Here is a 22,140-nt window from a genome sequence, read left to right on the forward strand (position 1 = left end):
CAGTGTATAACAGTATAAGTTTAGTTTCTAAAGTATGTTTTAGAACGACAATAAATGAACCTTGATAATCATCTACATATGATTAACACAATATCACTGTTATCTTTTAAATGTGCAGTTGACATGAGACTATAAAAGTCAGATTGTTTGGATTTACTTAAATGATTGAAGTTTAACTTAATGTTGCTGTTTATGGCACAAACAACAGTAAGTGGTCACACAAGCTAATTAGTTTCTTTAGTTGCTCTTCTGTGTGTGTTCCTAATAAAAAGAGCTGTTAGAATAACTGATCGGATTCAGGATTTTATGTTATTTAACATGAAATGACACAAAGGCAGAAAGTAGAACGAGGAGTGTGAGCAGTTGATCAACTTCAAGACATTTATTCACATGTTTTAGACAAAACATTGTGCTGCCCTAGCATTACCTATTAGTTTCTGTAAAGCATCTGATCCCAAATACCAGATTTATTTAAGAGCATGCAAAATGACCCACCTGAATATGTCGTTACTAGTTCATGAACAATTAAATAGGCTTAAAGGGAGACAGGGGGGCAGTTATGTATTCTTCTTTTTTTCTTTTTTCTTTTTTGCTAAAGTGCAATAACAACATTATGCAGGCTGCAAACACTGCTATACAATTACACAGTCGTCTTAATCAAAAGTTAAGTAGTACTCGTTGAAAAGCAGTGATGTGAGTCCCACACGATGAAGGACTGAATGGTCTGTTATCACCCGATACACAAGTAGGAGCGTGTCCCGTCTACAAAAATAATATTAAACCAGATGTGATATAAACAATTAAACCTGACATCCTCTATGTGAGTGTGTGTGTGTGTGTGTGTCGTATGAGAAAAAAGCTGAAATGTTCCCTGCAACACTGTAAAAGTACATTCCTCCCTCGCCCCATCTTACTCATCTGGACTAGACAGAAGGATCTTAAACTGAAAACATGAAGAGGGATTTTTCACCACACGGAAAACACACGACCTCTGCAGTAAAAGCTCTGAAGAAAGAATTTTACTCATGATCCGTCCACAAGCTCAGCTCCTTCTTGACTTTTTGTTTGTTGTAGTTTGTTTTTTTTCTTCTTCCCCTATGACTTGGGTGTTTACAGTATGTTTTGCCCTAAATGTGTGGGATGCTTCTTCATTTCATGGTCCGGTCTCCAGGCCCTCGTCTCTCTCCACCTCAGAGCCTTTTTAGTCACAGTAAAGTGCCTTCATCCCCCTCATCCTCATCTCTTCATGCCAGCTCCGCCGGGGACTTTAAGAAATGGGTGTAGAGATTGTAATCGCGCCAATATGGTTGCCCTTCCTTGGAAAAATAAAATAAACATGAGGCTGTAAATGAAAAGGAATTCATGTTAGAGATGAGAAAATGATTCTATAGTGAGCTGGAGTTTGGGGTAACACTTTACAATAAGGGTCCCTTAATTAACGTTAGTTAGTACATTATTAAGCATTAATTAACTGTTTACAGATATATTATCAATCATTATTATGTATTACTGTTAGGATTAGGAAACACATTAATTAAAGCAGAAGTAAGCGATCCGGTAGTTTTAGCTAACTTCTTGTCAGCCGATGGAGTTAGCAGTCCCCGCCCTCGTCCCTAGTACGTCACTACATTAACGCGCATCCCTTGGCTGCACACACAGAGAGGACCGCCCCTTTACGCTGTTCTCTCTCCTCATTGGATAAAGGCTGTAGGATACAAGGAAAGTTTTCTCCTCGGCTTACAGCAGAGCAGAGTGACTGACAGACCCGTGTTTCAGACCAAACACTCTATATAAGTGATTGCTGTTGGAAGAAAATTCCGCTTACTTCTGCTTTAATGTATTTTTTAGTATGGCTTTTTTGCCTTTATTTGATAGCACATAGTAGATATAGACAGGAAAGGGGGAGGCAGAGAGAGGGGGAATGACATGCAGGAAAGGGCTGCCCGACGCAGGATTCGAACCGGGGACGCCTGCGTTGAGGACTGTAGCCTCTACATGGGGCGGCCGCCTTAACCACTGCGCCACGCACTGCCCCATTAATGTAGCCTATTAGTAAGCAGTTAATTAATGTTTACTACTCAAAGTTAGTTAATAAATTATCAAGTAATAATAAAAGTTGAATAATGTAATTAGTTAGCATTATGTATGCATTAATCATTAATTAACACATTAGTTTATATATTAATGCTTAAAGGTGTACAGAAATGACCATTTGTCCCCTTTTGTCATGCTGAGTTGTCACGAGTTGCCGCACGAGTTTACCCGAGTAAGGAAAACGAATTTGATTGGTCGTTATCGAGCGGGCGGGACATTCAAAGCTTGGGGCGAGACCGAGCTCAGTGTGTGTGTGTGTGTTGTCTCAGACGTTTGATTGACGGATGACTGATCCAATATCAGTGGCTGGTGAATCGTGAGCAGGCTGACGTATAATCTGTGCGCCTGCATTATCCAATGCGAAAAAAAAATACCACACTTTCATCCCAGATTTAATCAAAAAAAGAATTTTGCACAAAGTTTGGCCTCCATAGATGAGTTATTACACTAATGTTAGGACCCACAGTGGGCTCAAATCCAATTTTCTTTTCTGTACAGCTTTAATAATGTACTAACTAACGTTAATTAAGGGACCCTTATTGTAAAGTGTTACCGAGTTTGGTTTGAATAGATGATAAAAATAACAAATACCTAGAGTAGATCATGAGTGCTCCTCGGCGCTGCCGCTGAACGAGCGGCTCCGGATGTGGTTCCTCAGCTGCTCGATCAGCTCTGGGTTCTGCTGCTGGATCTGCTGGGCGAACTGCTGGCCTCTGACAGAGACAAGAAGAAAGCAGCTATATTTACCTGCCATATTGTTTTTTTTTTGTTTGTTTTTTTCCTACCAGAACGACAGCAGAGATTTGAGAGATCAGTCTTCACCGCCTGCTGTGAGACAGTCTCTGATCTCATCTCCTCACACGTACGAGCCAGCCAGCGCCGCTTCATCGGATGGAAACAACAAAAAGCTTCTCATGCTGAGTTTCAGGGGATAAAATGTTGTCTGCTATAAAAATGTCACATCAATTTAAAGCGTGATTACAAACACAATATTTCATCCTGTCTCCATCTGCAGCAAACGCCTTTCCCAAAATCAAATTTTTCTCCAGACTTAAACTGTGTTAGTGCCACAGTGTGTTGGTGTATCATTTTGTCACATTAGTTAGTAGTAGGAGTAGAAGGCAATTTGGGAAATCTTATTTGGTTTAAAAATAAAATCCATTGGACAAAGTGACAACACCACTCCCATGTGTCTGTATGAAGTTACAGCTCGATTGCTTAACATGCAGCATGAAGACTGGAAACAGGTGGAAACAACTAATCTGGCTCTGATTAGACGCAACAAAATCCACCGACAAGCGTCTCTAAAGCTCACTGATCTGTGCTCAATCCATGCAAAAGGTGCAAAATGGCAAAAAAGTTTTTACATTTTAGTCTGTGCAGCTTCATTTTAAAATCCAAAACACAAGACAGACAACTTGTTCCCAACATGTCAAACTATTCCTTTCACTTTTTCATTCTCTATAAAAGTAAAAAGTCTGTGGGTTGACTAACATTAGGAGCATCATATGAAACGCTCTGAATGCTTTTATTGTCTCAGTTGACTTCACTTACGCTTCAATCAAGCTGGAAATGTCTGACAGTCCGCCCACTCCCGCCGCAGGACCCCCGACTGCATTAGACATCATTCCTGACATACTGACCGCACAGAGACACAGTGACAGTGAGTCAGAGCAAATTATATCACAGTGTGTGTTTGTGTGTGTGTGTGTGTGTGTGTGTGTGTGTGTGTGTTTTAATGCTTCCACTGACACATCCCTAAATCTAATCTATTGGTTTTGACACTTACAGCTGTTGCACTTGTTGGTTCTGCATCACACTTGCAGCCTGTGAGGAGAAAAAGAAAAAAGCTAAAATCTATCATGGTCTCCTCCAGATGCATTAAAGGAGACATATTATGCCCATTTTTTCAACAAATTAAAATAGTTCCCAGGTGCCTTAAAGACATGTCTGTGACATTCTTCGGTCAAAATACCCCAAGGATCAAACATACAGCTCTTTTCATCTGCTCAAAACTGCCCTGTTCAGAATGGCTGGTTTCAGTGCCTGTCCCTTTAAATGCAAATGAGCCACTGCTTGCCCCGCCCCCTTTACTGGTACCAGTACTCACAGGAAGGGGTGGTACAGTATTATGCAAATTTGAAAACTAATGACATTATTGTATGACAACTGAGGGAACAGCTGGTAAAACCACATGGATTTCAACCTCAGGAGCCTGACAATTACATCATCTCACATTTTGGGGGCCGGAAGGCAAGACAAACACGCAAATATATGTTAAAGCGCCTTCAAAAAGTGATATTTCCATAGAGTAATATGTTCCCTTTAAAAGGACAAGCCCGTCCTGATGTTGGTTCTCCGGGCTCTGAATTGACCTGAGCAGCTCTCTGATTTAGATGTCTCTTGTCATTGTTGCAGCAATAAAACCCCCCTCTGGCATGCGGGAGTGTTTTTCGGCTTGGCAGACGATCCCGCGTGTCATCATTTAATAAGTCAGGTTTCTGCAAGCTCCCCTCCGCTGTATAATAACTTGTGTCTGAGTAACGGGCTAACTGACACTCATGGGACTAATTAGGCGGAAGAAAATCTGGTCTAACCTTGCCAGAGACAAAACAAGCATAAGACACCTGTCTCCAGGACAAATGGTTAAGTCTACTGAACTGCTGGTAAACTCTTATTATACAGTTCTCACATTAGCAGCTTTGCTCTTCTTACCATGCTAATGAAGGCAGGGTTGTTGATTAAACTGGCCATGTCGAACCCCAGCCCCGCAGCGATCTGTGGTGCAAACACAGTCACACAGCACTTCAATGATACATGCATGATGTTGCATAGAGTAAGAGCTAATAAAATAGGCCTTGTTGTTTTTTTCACTCACCGGACTGGTCGCTTCTTTTTGCTTCTGCTCTGCGATCTTCAGGTTGGATTTGTAGGTGTCGTTCTCGGGGTCTAGTACCAAAGCTTTCTTAAAGTAGGTAATTGCCTCTGGGTATTTGTTCATAGCTGTCAAAGCCAACCTGGAGCCAACAGAGGAGAGGGACAGGCAGTGATTTTTCTTTTTTATAACAGGAGCTGACTGCACAGAAAAACTCAGTTTAAATAACACTGAACTCACCCCATCCGCCCGTAAGCTTTACTGTAGGTAGGGTCAATCCCAATGGCTCTCTCGCAGTCACCAGTCGCCTCTGTGTAATTTCCCAGTTTACTGTGAGCTGCAGCCCTGCCAGGTGTTAAAGCGCTTAAGCGTTATCTCTGGCCCCCTTCTTTTTTAATTACATTCAGATACATGGTGCACAAAGGGGAAGGACTCGCACGGTGCACCAGCGCTGTCTAGACCGGTTCAAACATTACATCACTGTCTGCTGTCGTGGTGAAGAACAGTGAGGCACAACAACAGCACAATGTTGAGGTGCAAAACAACGGCACAGGGTGAAATCACGTTGCTGTAAATACCTGTTGCAGTAGTACACGGCGTTTCTCAGGTCCAGATCAATGGCCTTTGTGTAACACTCCACTGCACATCTGTAGTTCTCTTCTTTCATGTGATTGTTCCCTGAGAATAAAACACTGAGTTATTCACAGAGTAAAAAACATAAAGAAGAATGGCTGTGGCCTTAAAGATATAGAAGAAAATGACAGGAATGGATGCTACAACAACTTATTAGTAAATCATAATTTAGTCCAGCGCTTCAAATAACAGCTCTGTTCATTATTTATTAAACTAATGATCAATTTCCCAATTAACTGATTAGTTGTTGAAGCTGCCAAACATCAGAAAATAGTCCAATGTAATATCTTTAAACACCAAGATATTTATTGTATCCTCTATGCATTGAATGTGGTGTGTTAGTATATGTTGTGTGTATGCTATTATGTCTCTTGTGTCCTTCTGCTGATCATTTCTACTGCATGTAGTGCACCTTAGGAGATAGTTACTCAAATTTTGCTGCATCATTTGTACAACGACAATAAAGGTAATCTAATCTAATCATCTATCTGTTAATTGATCATGTGATAAATCAATTTGCTCCATATCTAACATGGCTGGTACCAGTGCCTAGAGATAAACAGATCTTCAGTAAAAGCCAGAAAAACATTAGACTATCGTCAATGATAACAGACATAATCAGTGTAAACACACCATTAGTGTAGCATACTGGATCAATGTTAACTCGAACACATCTGGGACCCATTTAGCACAGCATGGATCAGCTCTGTTCCTCCCTTCCTGTTCCCGTCACGTATCTAAATCTGAAGAGTTCTGACGTTACCTTCGTTCTTCAGCTGCTCCGCTCTCTCGATGTCTTCCGGAGACGGGGACGTCTCTGGTATGGTGATGTTGTCATTCTGAGCAAACGCAAAACAGCAGAATCACAAATGCTGATTAGATCAAAGTGAAATCAACTGTGAATAAACAGTGACTACTCAGCATTTAATAACCCCCCCCCCCCCCCCTCCTCCTCTCTTATGGCAGACAGTCTGTAACTAATAACATTAACAAGGACTTTGTCTCATTCAGTTTGACAAGTCGAAATGTCAACTGTGAGGCTTTGACTGTAGATTATGCAGCATACATTCATTTTATTTTATTTTAGCCACATCACACATCCCCGGGATATAAAAGCTGAATTATTCATTTCAAAGTCTTATTAGGAGCCATTTCATAAATTCTTATGTAGAGCTCCGACTGCGACCAGGCTGAAGCAGGGATCAGTCATGTTATCAACGGTGCTGGTCGTTTTATTCTATTCTATTGTATTGCATCATGTAAATTGTGATTTATGGACTGTTTTTATGGAGATTTGTTGAGTTTTATGCATCATAAAGGTCCTTCTAGGGACAGGATAGCTACCTAGCTCAGGCTGCTACTGTTAACACTGTGTTACATGGCTTTGCTTCATGCTATCAAACTGTCCCTACACAAATAACCCATGCAGCACACACCTTGAGCAGGGCATTGAGGAAGATCTCCCTCAGAGGCTGTGGCACAGCAAGATGGCAGTCACTGGAGCTGATCTTGAAGGTGGTTTCCAAACACTGTATCGCAACTGCAGAGGAGGATCAGTGAAATAAGACAGGGTGAATGTGATGACAGAGCTTTTGTGTTTTTTGCACAGATAAACAGCCAAACAAAATGGTCTTAGAGCCTTAATGGTGAGTCAGAAATTGGCTGCACATTCAGAGCGGAGAAATTAAAACCGTCCCGTCCATCCTTCATGTTGGATGAGAGGAGACACACCTCCACACAAACTGCACATCACATCACTTGTGACTCTCTGTGATGATAAAAACCCACTCGCTGTTTATTCTCTCTGCATCAGAATGAAGAGCATTTATTTAAGTTCACTGTGAGTGAGACGGACAGGAGCAGGAGGCGTCCTACATTTCTAAAAGGTGCTTTGTGAAGTGAGTGTGTGAGGTGCAGACGGTTAAGTCGACCTACCTTCCAGACTCTCCTGCTCATCAGAATTCAAAGCACCGCAATGTGTTTGATCTCGTAGGAACTGCACAATAGAGAATGCCAAACGCTTCTCCACCGCCATTTTTACCTAGAAACTGACGGGCACAGGAAGTTGTTGGAGTGAAACACACACAGACGCACCCACACACACACACTGATGACTCTAATATTAACTCATTAGGTGACACTTCAGAATAAAGGTACAATTCACAAGTTTGAGTAATGCATAACTTACACATGAGTCATGAACAAATGAGTTACTGCTGGATGTTACATGAGTTATAACATGTAAATAATAATCTGGTGATTCAACATGGCAGCAGCATGTTTTGTTATTATTGCAGCTTTTTCTGCTATAACTTATTAATAATAACAATAATAAAGATTCTGATTCATAGCGTCTTTCAGGGCACCTAAGGACGCTTTACAATAATCTTATCCTCTAAATGTGACATAAACAAACACTGTTGTTCAGTGACATGTAGCTCAATCAATGTCCTGAAATACCTTCTTCTTTATAACTTGTCTCTCAGTGCCACAAGCTTTAAATTGAATGTATGGAGTTACTGTACATTAACAGTCATTAAATGGCTTTAAAGAATCTCCCCTCAACATTAAATATTCATGATTAAAATAAGCAGAAATCAAATGTTTTTTTTGTTGTTTTTTTTATCAAGAGTGGCTCAAAACACTGTTTCCTATTCATGTTGGACTCACAGCAAGAGATAATTGAGAAAATATGTATTTAAGGCTTTTAATTTATGGAACGAATCATTGTGAATCATGTATTAGTTATGCATTAGCGTAGCATGTGTTTTGAATCCTCATTTCTCATCCATGATCAGAATAACAGTGTTAAGTCTACTGGTTTGTTATATTTTTTGTGAACCTTTAATATGCTCTTGGCTTATTATGGAGTCATTTTCCAGGGCTGGAGCAGGCGACTGCCCACAGGCCCCACAGAGCCCCAGATTCCCTGCATGTCAGTCGACCGTTTGATGATTTATTTAATTAAAGAACTTGAAATATAAATGTTTGACATCAATTAGGGCAAATCTTGCGGTATTGTTTCATTTTGTGGCCCCTATCTGCAGAGAGGCCTGTCATTTAATTAACTGTTAGAGGTTAATCCAGTCATGTTATTAGCTCTAACAACAATAATGACTCCCAGTAAAGATGCTGCTGCTGCCATTTAGCTCTCATTTCTAAGATACCTCACAGTAGGATGGAGGATAAATTATTATTACTCATAATAATAATAATAAAAAGAGAAAGCATTGCTCAGTAATTGCTGGTGGTTTGGTTCTCCTCCTCTCTGACGTCTGATCCAAACAGATCCACAGTCAGTGCAGGTGGTGGTGACATAAACAGGATATTTACAGTAATTTAACTCTGTGTGTTGTGGAGGTGATGGGGAAACACTGCCTCATATATCCATCACGTGCTGTAACCATGCGTTGCTATGTTCGTTTAGGTCTGGCTCTCTCTCACACACACACACACGGCTACTCCCCCCTCGGTGTGTTGACACATAGCCTACACATATAGCCTACACACACACACGTACATGCAGTGATGCAGAAGCTGTGATGTAGGTAATAACTACCACACTGGGAGTCCGGGGCTGTTTGCAATCACCACACACGGGGGCTTCAGTATTGTTTTAATCACAATGCAACTGGAGCTAATGCTGCGGCCCATGATGATGATGATGATGATGATGCTGATGATGATGATGCCACTGGTTGAATTGCATTGAACTGAATTAGCTGGGTGGATTTCCTATAACAGCCTGTCCGTCTCCACTGACGGCGGACTGATCGGCTGTGTGTGTGTGGTTGTGTGTGTGTGTGTGTGTGTGCAGCCTGTGTGGTGGTGATGCTGCTGCCTGCAACAACAACCATAACACAACCTCCTCCTCCTGGCAGCAGCACAAACAACGACACAAAGGTGAGCCTCAGACCTCTGCACGCCCTCATTTATCAATAACATAACGTCAACGGATCCCGATGCGTGTGTCCCCCCCAACACACACACACACACACACACATACTCCCAAACACCCCCCCCCCACAACCCACCTACCTGAGCTCTTCTCCAGCTGTCTGCTGCTACCGCGTCATGAGGACTTGTGTCGGATTGATCGCATCCTCCTCCTCCTCCTCCTCCTCCTGCTGCTGCTGCTGCTCTGCGCATGCGCGGTGACAGCGGAAATAAGAAGCAGCATTTTCCTCACGCAGGAGAGGGAGGGTGAGAGAGAGACTAGTGCTGCCTGTCTGTGTGTGTGTGGGGACTGAGCTCCAGGACAGTAAGACAAGGAAGTGCGTTTGTTTTATATTGCACGAGGAAATAAAACAAAAACAAAACAAACCCGCATGAGAGAGAGCGCGTGCAGGGCAGGGCAGGCATGTGCGCGTTAAGAGCTGCAGCGGTGACGCGCACGCTCTGCAGGTAATAACAGCTTGATCTGACTTGGCCTAACTCTGTGTTGTTTTATCCTAACACCTGTGTGTGTGTGTGCGTGTGTGTGTGACAGATGGGAGCTTCATTTGATTCAACTAATACTCTTACAGTAATTCGTAATTGCACTTTTGTTTAATGTGTGTGTGTTTTAATTTTCACGCGCACTATTAATCATAAAAAGTGCATTAAAAAATGATCTGGGAGAATAGCTGAGCTGTTTGTAGGTTTTGGCTGTGACTTGTCATATCTCCCCCTGCAAATTATTCCGCGCTTCTTTTTTTTGTTTTAATGATCCCAGCTCTGAGTGGGGGTGAGGGGGGGGGCTTCCTCTGCCAAAGCCGTGAAACTCGACCCAGAGTGGACACTAGCGAAAGGTCGCGGCCGCTTAGCATGGGCAACAATTCAGAGCATGTTTCCAAGCGTGACCTTGAAGAATTTATTGCTCTGTAGTAGTAGAGAGCCACCTGTTCTCCTCACTCATTCAGCTTTTTTATAGGAAATATAATATCAATTTACCAGCTTTTTTTTTTTTTTTGCATGAATGTATAATCTGTCCCCTTTTGTTTTTCTTGCAGCGTGTCTAAACCTCTGTTGAGAATGACCATCCAGAACAGCTCTGTGGCTCCTGCCAGAGACTGCTCCCAGCAGGCAGGACATAAAAGAAAACCTAACCCCCTGAGATGGGACCTGTCTCCAGAGGAGATCAGGACCATGACTGACAGTGTGATTAACAGAGTAAAGAAGGTCTACGATGACATTGGGGCCTTAAACATTGAAAACGTCTCTGTTGAGAACACCCTCAAAGCTTTGGCCAACGTCAAACTGGACTATGCATGTGAGTTCTCTCTTTTTTGTCAGGTGGTGTTCACTATTTTCCTTGTTGTCATCAAATCCAAGTGTTAATGGTGCCCTAAATAGTTTTTAGAGCAACGGTTGTGTGTTCATCCACAGCAAGAAGTAGTCCCCTTATTCCACTTTGAGAGGCGTTTACACTGTCCAGCTGTACTATTAAGGCTTTTTCCAGTCGCAACAGCATGATTGGTTCATGTTGTTTTCACCTTATTAGTCTATGTGTGTGTCATCATGGTTAAATATGGTAACACCAACTGTAGCCGGAATTACAGCAGATTTTGTCACAGCTGTCGAAGATACTCACTAAATTTTACAGGTGTTTACTTGAGATCAAAGTTAGTTCGTTTCTGAGGTCATGGATCGGGATGTTTAATTTATTTTAATTTATTTGCACATTATATACAGTATATACATCAAAACAATGAAATTAAACATTGTGCAGGAGAGGTGGAAGCCAGAAAAGGCTTATGAAAATACCTCCCCTATGTAAAAAGAACAGTGGTCATCTTCAAAGTAAAAAAGCAATTTAAATAAAAAAATAAAAGATACAAATGGACAGATCCAATAAAGTGCTACAAATCTTTGCTAAAGAATGATCTTTTCAGTTTTTCAGTGTAGATATTGATTTTAATGATGCAGGTAAATTGTTCCATAATGACAGTCCGTGCTTCGATTGTGGGCAATATGGAAGATTTTGATTCAGTTTGATTTATTTAATTCTTGCTGGCAGTGGTGTCAAAAAGGATCCACTGAAAAGTGTAGAATTTTACATTCAAGAAAAGAAAAACACATTTGACAAAACATATTTAAAAGATGAAAGTCTTGTATGATATGAATGGAGGACTGAGCAGAACTTAAAAAACAAACAAATGTCAACATGTTGATGGACATGACAGCTGGTGTGATCCATCATAAGATAGTCTCTAATTAACTTTTTAAAAGAAAGATTTATGTCTTCACTAGGATCGCCACAGAGAGGGTTCAGGAAATTGGAAACTGTTGAGTAATAAACTGTTGACAAGAAAAATGTATTTATTATTTATTAATTATTATTTATTCATATAATTTACTATGTTAAAACAAATCACAGCGTCCCTGCTCTGTGTTTGTTCTGTCTCCTCAGCATCGCGCCATGTTCTCGATTTCCCCCAGTACGTCTGTCCATCTAAGGAGGTTCGGTCGGCGAGCACGCAGGCCGACAAAAAGCTGTCGGAGTTCGACGTGGAGATAAGCATGAGGGAGGACGTGTTTGAGCGGATCACCGCCCTGCAGGTATACGCCTCATGTCACATCCACTTGAATATGCACTTCACTCACTCACTCACAGCCTTTTAATGAGACTGCAAGACAAGTCCACACAGACAATCAATGAGGTGTTGGAGTGATACTAACGCCTTGGAAAAGATTTGGATTTGAAGCTAGTTAAACTTGGATGTGTGAAGATTTGATGCAGTTATCACAGTAGTTATGCTGATGATAGAATATTTTCACCTTTTCTGTCAGCCAGAGGGTAAAATATGATATATGTGCAACGACCGACGTGTTTGGCCTCCTCAACTAGTTTTTATTTAGCCTGGAAAAAGAAATTTAATCTGATCTAATCAGTGGTGGCCAATGCCATATTTCTTTTGGTGCAGGGCCTGACTGACTGACTGACACACAGCCTAAATAGGTCAATAGTGCATTCAATAAATGTTTGTTCATGTGATTGTGTTTTGACAGAAAAATCTGGAAGAAAAAATTTCACCTGAAGAAAAGAGATTCTTAGACAGACTTGTCACATTAGGCAAGAGGAGAGGGCTGCACCTGTCTAAAGATATACAAGAGGTAATGCAATATATGAGCCGCTTTAAAACTGCACTCGCATCATATAGATATAGATGTATAGCACGAATAAGGACTGTGAGTAAACCTTTCTGTTTTTGTCTATGTTGCTTACTGGAATTTTCTTTTTTTTTGTTTGAACTTAATTGTCTAATGCACTAGACTTCACTTCATTCTTACAAATATTTTCTTTATATTTTGATAAAAAATTCTGCTTCTTATTTCCTGGAACTCAAACGTAATCTTCCTGACTCAATTTTCTTTTTTCTCTTAAGGAGATAAAAAGAACCTCTAAGCTCATTAGTGAGCTCTCCATCGAGTTTAACCAGAATCTGAACGAGGACAATACGTGTCTTGTCTTTTCAGAGCGTGAACTGGGTAAGATTATAAAAACAGAGCTTCATGGATCGTCTGTTGTTGTGAATGTGCTTTGACTGTTTTCCCCACTCACGGTGCTGTGCTCTGTTATTAAGGTGGACTAGCCCACAGTTATCTGAATGCACTGGAGAGGACAGCAAATGGACGGTATAAAGTGACACTTGAATATCCCCATTACTACCCCCTGATGAAGAGGTGTTACAATCCTGAGACCAGGAGGAAGATGGAAACAGCTTTTCACAGCAGGTGTAAAGAGGTAACTAGAGTCTGAGAGTCAGTCTGTGGAAACCTTCACTTTACCCATAACAGCAGGTCCTGTCTGTCTGCTCTGTGCTACAGTTGATGCCTCTGCACCTGCAGGGCTGACTAAGTGCTTAAAATTGTAACGCTGGAGATTTTCACACAATGAAAACTCAGTTTTTAAATATTATTTATGGTCGTCTTTTTCAACCTGGGCATGAGGAATTCAGAGTAATTATGCATGAATCCCATAACATCATGCAGTCACACTGCAGTGGTAACAGCCTCTTGTTCACTGTGCACTCTCCTGGAGTTGTGACTTATAAAAGACTTCAAACTATGAACAAAAAAGTTCACATTGCACACACACACACATCTATTTTGGCAGGTAATTCCAGTTGAAATGGACGTTTTATGCATTTCATTGTCAGTGAACTGAATATTAAAATTATCATGCACCCTATTTTGGATATCACAGTTGGGCATATTTTGTATTTTATATTTTTGATTATTGGTTCAACCATAACACTGTTGCAAGTGCAAATATCTGCTGCTGCTAGTTCACACTAAAAGTGGATTTTATATTGAAGCTGTCAAAGGACTTCAATCTTAAGTGCTATAGCTAAAATTATCTGAATTAAATGGTTTGTGGAAAGCAGCCATTGTTTACATCTGTCTTTGTTTTTCCAAGGTAAACACGGCGATCCTGGAACAGTTGGTCCATCTGAGGGCAAAGGTCGCACGCTTACTGGGTTACAGCAACCATGCGAACTACGTGCTGGAAATCAACATGGCCAAGAATGCCAGCAATGTGTCAAACTTTCTAGGTATTGCCGCCTCGACATCCGAGGCGTACACGTGTTGTATAGGATGAGGTCCTAAACCATCTGACAACGGCTCTGCAGTAGAAAAATAAACTTAAGTGGACAGACGGATGGGAGAGCAGATACCGACTCAGCTAGAGGAGAGAAACGCAACACTTGTGCTTGGCGCATGTCACGTAGTGCATGTCCCACCACATGCCTCATGCCTGTGGCGTAACATGGTAATTTATGGCATGTGAAAAGCATGCGGTACATGTGACATGGTCATACTAGAAAGTGGAAGCGGTTAAATGTGTATGTGGGGTCGGTTACTTGTTGTTATAGTGCAAAAGTGAAAGGGCCTTAAGTTCAAGCCCAGTATAGAAGGAACGTAATGGATGATAATTTTAAAGGGATTTAATATGCACCTAGAAATAGATAAAAAGACAAATTACATGTTGAGGATTTGAGAAAAAACATACTTTATTGTCCTGTTCTCTGTTTTACAGATAGGTTCTATGAAACTCTGAAACCCGTTGGCATCAAGGAGAGAAAATACATCCTTGCGCTAAAAAAGCGGGAGTGCTTGATGAAGGGCTTGCAGTTTGACGGGCAGATCAACGCCTGGGACTTGCCCTACTACATGAACCAAGTGGAGCAGTGCAAGTTCGCTGTGAACAAGGACAAACTGATTGAGTATTTCCCACTTGATGTGGTCACAGAAGGACTGCTCAGTATTTACCAGGAGCTGCTGGGCCTCAGGTTCACCCAGGTCAAAGACGCTCATGTGTGGCATGAAAATGTCAAACTTTATTCGGTCCATGACACCGACACAGGGGGGGAGATCGGCCAGTTCTATCTGGACTTACACCCGAGGTAAAGACAAGAAGCCAGCCCCATGAAATTGCACCATCACTCAAACCTAGGAGCTCCTGCTCTTTGTGATGGCATTCATCTTAAAGGGATAGTTCAGCATTTTGGCAAATTGGCCCATTGCCATAATCCCTATAGTTTTAGCAGTAAATTAGTTACCTTTGATTGTCGGTGCAAGCTATTTTTAGAACGGCGGAGCAGAGCCGCGAGATGCTCAGAGCTACACTACGGAGACTCGTGGAATTTCTTGGATTTTGTATTTGATGAGGGAAACCAACAACTCGAACGCTTTCGTGGACAAGTTGTGACCTGCACAATGCTATGAGATAATAACAGAACGTTACGAGACAGAGTTGTTAAGGTGAGGTAAATTAGGTAAATTCATGCAAAACCGCTGATGCGTGTTCCCCTCGGTGGCAGTTTTTCGGCAAGTAGTCTCTGCATTTACCTCCTAAAACAACTCCGTCTTGTAACATTCTGTTATTATCTCATAGCGTGGTGAATGTGCAGATCACAACTTGTCCACGAGAGCGGTTTGGAGTTGTTGGATTGTGTATTTGTTGAGTTTGATGAGGGAAACCAAGAAATCCCATGAGCCTCTAAAAATAACTTGCACCGACAATTAAAGGTTACAAACCTACTCCTAAAACTATAAGGATTATGGCAATGAGCTAATTTGCCAAAATGTTGAACTATCCCTTTAATCCTTGCTGCCTTTTTCTCCGTCAGAGAGGGAAAATACGGCCACGCGGCCTGCTTCGGGCTCCTGCCTGGCTGCAGAGGACCTGATGGAAAACGCCGGCTCCCGGTGGCAGCTATGGTGGCCAACTTCACCAAACCCAGAAAGGGCATGCCGTCTCTCCTCCAGCACCATGAAGTGGAAACCTATTTCCACGAGTTTGGTCACGTGATGCACGAGCTCTGCTCTAAGGTCGGCCGCTGTGTATATGATGTCCTATTATAGTTGCATAATGAATTCTGGCTAGAATGAGAGAGTCTGAACTCCTTCCCGTCTGTCTGTGTGTGTGTGTCAGACCGTTTTCTCAGAGTTCAGTGGGACCCTGGTGGAGACGGACTTCGTGGAGGTGCCCTCGCAGATGCTTGAGAACTGGGTCTGGGAGAAGGAGCCTCTGAGAAGAATGTCTGGCCACTACAAAGACGGCAGCCCGATCCCCGACGACCTGCTGAACAAACTGATCGCCTCCAGAGTCGCCAACACAGGTCCAACATCTGTCCAAACATCTTCGCACAGATCAAGTCTCTGTTGACGTATCAGCACGCCAACGGCAACACATAACACACTCACAGTGACGGTGTTTATTCCCCTCAGGTCTGATGAACCTGCGGCAGGTGGTCCTCAGTAAACTGGACCAGACGCTACACACCAGCTCTGATGCAGACACAGCTGAGGTGTATGCAGAGCACAGTCAGGACATCCTGGGTGTTCCTGCTACACCAGGTCAGTACATTAGCATATACTTGGAGAAGTACACCATATGCATGAGGATGTTTCATTCCCTGTATAAAACACAGACCTTTGTCTTTGGAATATACATTAATAATGATATGGTGACAAAGTTGTGATCTCTGCAGGCACCAATATGACAGCAAGCTTCAGTCACCTGGCTGGAGGATACGATGGTCAGTATTACAGCTATCTGTGGAGCGAAGTCTACTCCATGGACATCTTTTTCAGTCGTTTTAAAAAGGAAGGCATTATGAATCCAAAGGTTGGTTAATACATTATTTTTTTAAATACATTTTATTGTAATTATTCGACTCCTTTTTGTGGAAAATGTCCTTATCAGTTGATCTGTGCCTTCACGCAGGTTGGAAGAGAGTACAGAAGCGTGATTCTGGAGGCTGGCGGCTCTGAGGATGGGATAGACATGCTGGAAACCTTCCTCGGACGAGCACCGTGCCAAGACGCTTTCTTTCAATGCAAGGGACTTATTAAATCACAGGAAATAACAAACAGTGTAATTCAATAACAGCCTGCAAGAGTCATTTTGTCAAAGCTGCTGGATGCAGATCCATGTCTGTGGGAAAATGACTTTACTTTAAGTACATTATAGGGTGCTTAAAGTGTTAGTACTTAGTGTTTAGGGTTTTGTACTTGATGTCTGGACTTGCAGCTTCTTGATGAGAGGGATGTGCTGCTTTTCTTAATTGTTTAGTAAATGTAAACTAACTGTATGACTGTTAAGAACGGTTACAACCAAGACATTTGTAATCTTGGACTCTTGAAAGTTGTGACAGCTTTTTCTATTAGTTTTTGAAACTGTAAATTACAAATGTATGAACCAATGCAATCCAATACTCAGTGATAAAAAATATCTGTTAATTCCAGCCTTAGTTCTTTGTTGCAAACGCTAAGATTAATGTAGACATGTCCAAGTCCATATCTACAAGTAACATCTGTTAGACACCAAGTGAAGGCTGGAAAAAAGGTTAAAAATGTTGAAATATAAATATATAAATGATATGATGCTTTTAACTGTGTTCAGACACGCTGAATGCCTGCATGCCTTGGAAAAATCACAAAATGCATGAGGCTCGTGTAATAAAATACCTCTGAGATATCTCCAAATCTCTCCTCTGAGAGAAAAAAAGTATTAGGAAAATGTGTTTATTACCATATTTTGCAAGAAGGGGGTTTTCCAAATGTTGAGGAGGACTTCCATATTTCCAATTCCCCTCTCCGGCAGGTTAAAAAAAAAAAGTTACACTTACACCAGAGGGCGCTGCAGGATCACAAAGACCGGTTTATGACTTAGACATGTTTAAAAAAAATGTATTTAATCATTGATTTAACTATTTTTTCTTTATGTGAATACAATAAAAACCGCATTTCTTGTACTTTTACTGCAATAAATGGTCTGATTGTTGTAAACTGATGCTATTTGTATGGAAATGTGTACATGGGTTTTAATAAAAAATGTCTTATTTTTGTCTGCTCCATAAAAATCTAACCTGGATCTAATCGATAGATAGAAGAAGGGGGAAAAAAACACCCAGCCGAGGGGCGCAGAGAGAGGGGGAGATACGGCGGATTGAGCGAAAGTGTCTGGGTGAGATAGTGCGAGCATCATCGCTGGGGAGACTCTGTAGTGGTGGAGCTGGAAAGGCGACTTGTTCTGGTGGACAGGACAGCCTACTACTACCCCTCTCTCTAGTCTACATGCAGGCGCAGCAGCAGCAGAGGTCGCAGCGAAGAAACACAAACCCACCGCACCGCAGCGCACCACACAGCACACCGACCGACCGCTCCGCTCCTGGTTGGTAGCAGCCTGAATGTAGCTTCACTCGACTCGACTCTCGGGGGCCAAAAGAAAAGCTGCAGCAGTGTTTTTTTTATATGTATAAATCGCAAATGATCAAGCGAGAGGAGGAAATTATGAGTGAAAACATCTGGGTGCGGCACACTTTGAAGGAAAAGGCTTCGCTCTGTCGGAGGTGGTACGCATTTTTGCCTTTTGTATTTCCTTGCTGAATGTCGTGTGGACATTTTGGATTTTTTTTTTCTTTTATTGCTCCGTCTCATTTTTTTTCTTCATTTTTTTTTTTTAATTTTAGTCTCAACCAAGTAAGGACCTTTTTTTTTTGGTTTTGTCGTTTTTAGCTCTTTGCCTTCGCTTCTTTCTACTTGTTTTGTTTGAGCAAAGTGTGTGAAAACAACGCTAGCAAGAAAAAAAAAAGAAAAACACACACACTGAACTGCCGTTAAGAAAATCAGCAAAGCTAGCTAATGCTAATGCCCACTCGGTGAGATACATTTTGACAGCAACACCTCAACCACAACCTGGACATCACCACTGACTCTACTTTAACTTAGGTAAGTTTTCTTTGTGCAAGTTTCTTTTTTTTAAAACTCCTGTTGTCTGTGTGCACCCCCCCCCCCCTTCTCCTCCCCCTCCTCCCCCCCTCAGTACAACATGCTAACATGCTAACAGCGCTGCTAGCGTCGAGCTAAAGCTAAACCACTGAGGTCCCATTCTGATGCTGCTGATGTCTTCATGAGTCTTTTAATTGATAAATCCCGCAGTTTTATCAGTGAAATCGTAAGTTTCCATTCACACATGGAAGTTGTCAGGTTAACAATGGTGCTTGCTTCGTGTGTGGGTGAACACAATAGTTGTTTTTTTGACGGCAGCTGTCTGTCCTGTGTTTTCGGTTTACACATCAACAGCTGTAACACATCCACATCATAATCGCAGGTTGGCATTTACACGTACAGGTGTGATTTAAATAATCTGGGTTTATTCTTCGAGCATTTTACGGTGTGATTTAGTTAAACAGCTGCAGTGCAGCAGCAGCAGCAGCAGCGGTGGTGGCATCTTTTGTTGCGGAGCCGCCGGAGCACCTTCAGCGCCGCGACCGACGGGACTGTCGGTCGGTCGGCGGAGGGATTAGCGCGGTGTGCACTCAACATATCGGCGTTTTCATTTTCTCACCACTTCGCTAATCAGATTACTATATCCCACTTAGCTCCCAATGTAATTTAATCCTGTTAAGAACAGAGAGAGAGAGAGTGTGAGGGTGGATAGATGTGGAGCTAATCTCTAGGTTTGATTTTTAGGATTTTTTTTTTCTTCATGAAAACAGGTCCATCCATGCCTTGGCCATGACACTGCTATGTGTGTGTGTTTTTATTATGTGAAGTGTCTGTTGTGAGGCACCTCTCTGTGGGAAAATGCTGCCAGGAGAAGCGGCCCACAGAGATCTCAGGAAACCGTGACGTAAACGGTGTTCAGGTGAAAACAAAAGCATTTTTTTCTTTTTTTTCAGAGCTACCTGGATTACATCCGTGAATGCTTTGTGGCTTTAACACGTCAATGACAGCCTGACATTTATGCTCAGATCTTATCTGTCCCACCTGAATAGCTGTTCATCTATAATAACCCGACCTCATTCAAACTGTAAACTGAGTTCTAGACACATTTATGCATGCGTGTAGATTACCTGACATTGAAATATGATATAAACTTGACCTATTTGAACCAACCCTGTCAGGATGCAGGCCTCTATGTTGCCAAAGACAGAATACATTATCCCATGATTGACACAAGCACTGCAGGTAGTTATACAGTAGCTAGGTGAATGTCCTCCAGTCTGCTTGTTGAAATGCAGACAAGGCTTCTGCTGCTGCTGCTCCTGTTATAACTCAAACCTTGAGTTTGATGATGGCTGGCATTGTCGTGTAATAAACAAACAAAATATGCAATATCTGGTTAGCCTTCCAAGGCTGCATGTGCTGTAAGAAGAATAATAATGTAAACAGAGACAAGGACCTATCAGCTGCTGCTTGTCTCTGTTGCAGGGGCCATAATCTAAAAGCTGGTAGCCAGCTGTTTGTTGATCATTAGCCAGGTATTCATGATAATACTCACTAGGGGTATGCATAATCGCAAAACATCATAGTGTCTCTGCAGTTCCGGTAATTTCTTTATACTTTAATATGCATAGACTTGTGTTATTCTTGTGCCTTCATTTCCACCTTGCAGTTTCTTCTTCTTCTTCTTCTTCTTCTTCTTCTTCTTCTTCTTCTTCTTCTTCTTCTTCTTCTTCTTCTTCTTTCTATAATCTTCATAATATTACTATGTAAGATTAATCTTCAGTAATCATAGAAACATGCACAGCCTTACTACACTGTTATGTTTTGACTGTGCTGTTGAAATTCTGTGCCGGTGACCATTTGATTTAATTTATCAAGATCCACGTACGATCATTTACAACAGACCGTATCTCGAATCAAAGATAAGGCTCGTTCTAACAAAGGCCCTACACTGTGCTGTTCTTTTCTCACATTGGTGCTAAAGTAGCACTGCTGCAGATAGTACAGTGCTCCAGCAGTTTGTTGTGCCACTTGGAGACAGAGGAAAAAAAGCAAAGACATGACAATAGCCTTTGAGTAACGCAATGTTTCCTTATCTTCGTTTTACAACAGAAAAATGTTACTCTGGCAGCTTAATGGTTAACTCTAAGTCCATAATACTCCCATTGTGATTTTTTCCCCCTCATATCTTTATATCATACTCTGGGTTTGGACAAACACAACTCCTGAAGGATTAGGCCCAGGTCACACAGGTTAAAACCAGTTTTTCTTTTCTTTTTAACAGCCTCAAACGGTTTGGTTCAGCATTTCTAAACTCGTCCTGGTTTTCATTGGTGGTAACACATCCAACAACCCAATTAAATGACACCTTTACTTGTTGAGAGTGATGTAATTCCTGTTGAGACAGGTCACACCGAGTGAACATCCTGAACTGTAAATCTAGTCGAGCAGATAGAGGAGTGTCACAAGGGTGGGATGTCTAATTTTTTTATAGCTTGGCCCAGAGTTTGTGTTGAACGATTGCCCAACAGGCCTTTTCTATGAGCAGGGATACTGTCTGTCGCTGTATGTCGCTGCAGCTGTAGGTGTATTTGCATAATAATATGGCCGAAAGTTTGTTCTCTTAACCTTTTAATATTCCAACTTGTTGTGAAACCACACATCATTACATTTAGCCTGGAGCAGTTTCATGTGCTTTGTGTTGAATTGGAAAGAGAAACATGACAAAGCAACATGTCAACAATGGATGAGCACATGATTAATGACTAAATATTCATGTGATGTGGTTGACAAATTGTAGCTGATGATGTGTTGCCATAAAGAGCAAACTTGTGAGGGAAATATAACCATATTTCTGTCCATATTTCCTATATGTCATGTTTTCAACCTAAGCAACATTGAATATAGTTGAAACTACCATTCTGTTGCCTCATTTAAATGTATGACTTTAAAGAAATGCTGAGTAACATTTGGCAAGTTGTTTCAGTTGTCATGTAAACAGTCCTGACTCTTCCCTCTTGCAGCAGGTGCAGGCAGAGCAAGGTGTTACCTGTTCTACATTCAGTACGTCTACATGCACAGTTTAATCGAGCTATGCTCAAGATTCGATTTTGGCGTCTAATCGGACTTCTGTCCTTGTCCCAGTTTACATGCAACTGAGAAAATCAAACTGACAGTGTCCTCCTCCTCAGGCAGCGATATGCGTCGTTTCAGCAGGTTAATACGACCCCCTGTCCTGTTGACTTTTCTGTCCCCAAGTAAAAAACTGAATATTAAGTTGATAAGCTTAATAAAGCTTAATAAATTCTCAACTACAG

General features: G+C 41.6%; 3 protein-coding genes across 6 annotated transcripts in view; 2 read left to right on the forward strand and 1 right to left on the reverse strand.

Annotated features, from left to right (window-relative positions):
• Nucleotides 1–1,198: 1,198 nt before the first annotated feature.
• Nucleotides 1,199–9,816, reverse strand: sgtb (small glutamine rich tetratricopeptide repeat co-chaperone beta). 2 transcript variants are annotated; one of them, XM_085792883.1, is made up of 12 exons: nt 9,641–9,816; nt 7,538–7,650; nt 7,039–7,142; nt 6,366–6,441; nt 5,548–5,647; nt 5,210–5,314; nt 4,973–5,111; nt 4,810–4,872; nt 3,884–3,921; nt 3,649–3,732; nt 2,686–2,807; nt 1,199–1,316 (listed from the first exon to the last, which is right to left on the reverse strand). In XM_085792883.1, exons 2-11 carry the CDS (start codon nt 7,635–7,637, stop codon nt 2,696–2,698), a joined length of 921 nt encoding a protein of 306 aa, XP_085649009.1. In that variant the 5' UTR covers nt 7,638–7,650; nt 9,641–9,816; the 3' UTR covers nt 1,199–1,316; nt 2,686–2,695. The 2 variants fall into 2 exon arrangements, with proteins under 2 accessions (XP_085649009.1, XP_085649010.1); XM_085792884.1 differs by having other exon boundaries at nt 1,199–1,342.
• Nucleotides 9,817–9,842: 26 nt separating this feature from the next.
• Nucleotides 9,843–17,921, forward strand: nln (neurolysin (metallopeptidase M3 family)). 2 transcript variants are annotated; one of them, XM_085792881.1, is made up of 13 exons: nt 9,843–10,006; nt 10,594–10,853; nt 11,994–12,142; nt 12,593–12,697; nt 12,970–13,072; nt 13,168–13,328; nt 14,004–14,139; nt 14,625–14,991; nt 15,718–15,919; nt 16,023–16,209; nt 16,319–16,447; nt 16,582–16,718; nt 16,818–17,921. In XM_085792881.1, exons 1-13 carry the CDS (start codon nt 9,963–9,965, stop codon nt 16,977–16,979), a joined length of 2,142 nt encoding a protein of 713 aa, XP_085649007.1. In that variant the 5' UTR covers nt 9,843–9,962; the 3' UTR covers nt 16,980–17,921. The 2 variants fall into 2 exon arrangements, with proteins under 2 accessions (XP_085649007.1, XP_085649008.1); XM_085792882.1 differs by having other exon boundaries at nt 9,845–9,863.
• A 262-nt stretch (nt 17,922–18,183) lies between these two features.
• Nucleotides 18,184–22,140, forward strand: part of erbin (erbb2 interacting protein) — a 52,705-nt gene continuing 48,748 nt past the window's right edge. Inside the window, exon 1 of one of the 2 annotated variants that reach the window (XM_085792885.1) lies at nt 18,184–18,823. The gene's annotated coding sequence lies outside the window, so the exon portion shown is untranslated. The remainder of the gene's footprint in view (nt 18,824–22,140) is intronic. The other variant, XM_085792886.1, reaches the window with a different exon arrangement.

Source organism: Trachurus japonicus, chromosome 12 (genome assembly GCF_045865225.1).
Source record: "Trachurus japonicus isolate A0001 chromosome 12, Traja_1.0".
Taxonomy (NCBI): Eukaryota; Metazoa; Chordata; class Actinopteri; order Carangiformes; family Carangidae; genus Trachurus; species Trachurus japonicus.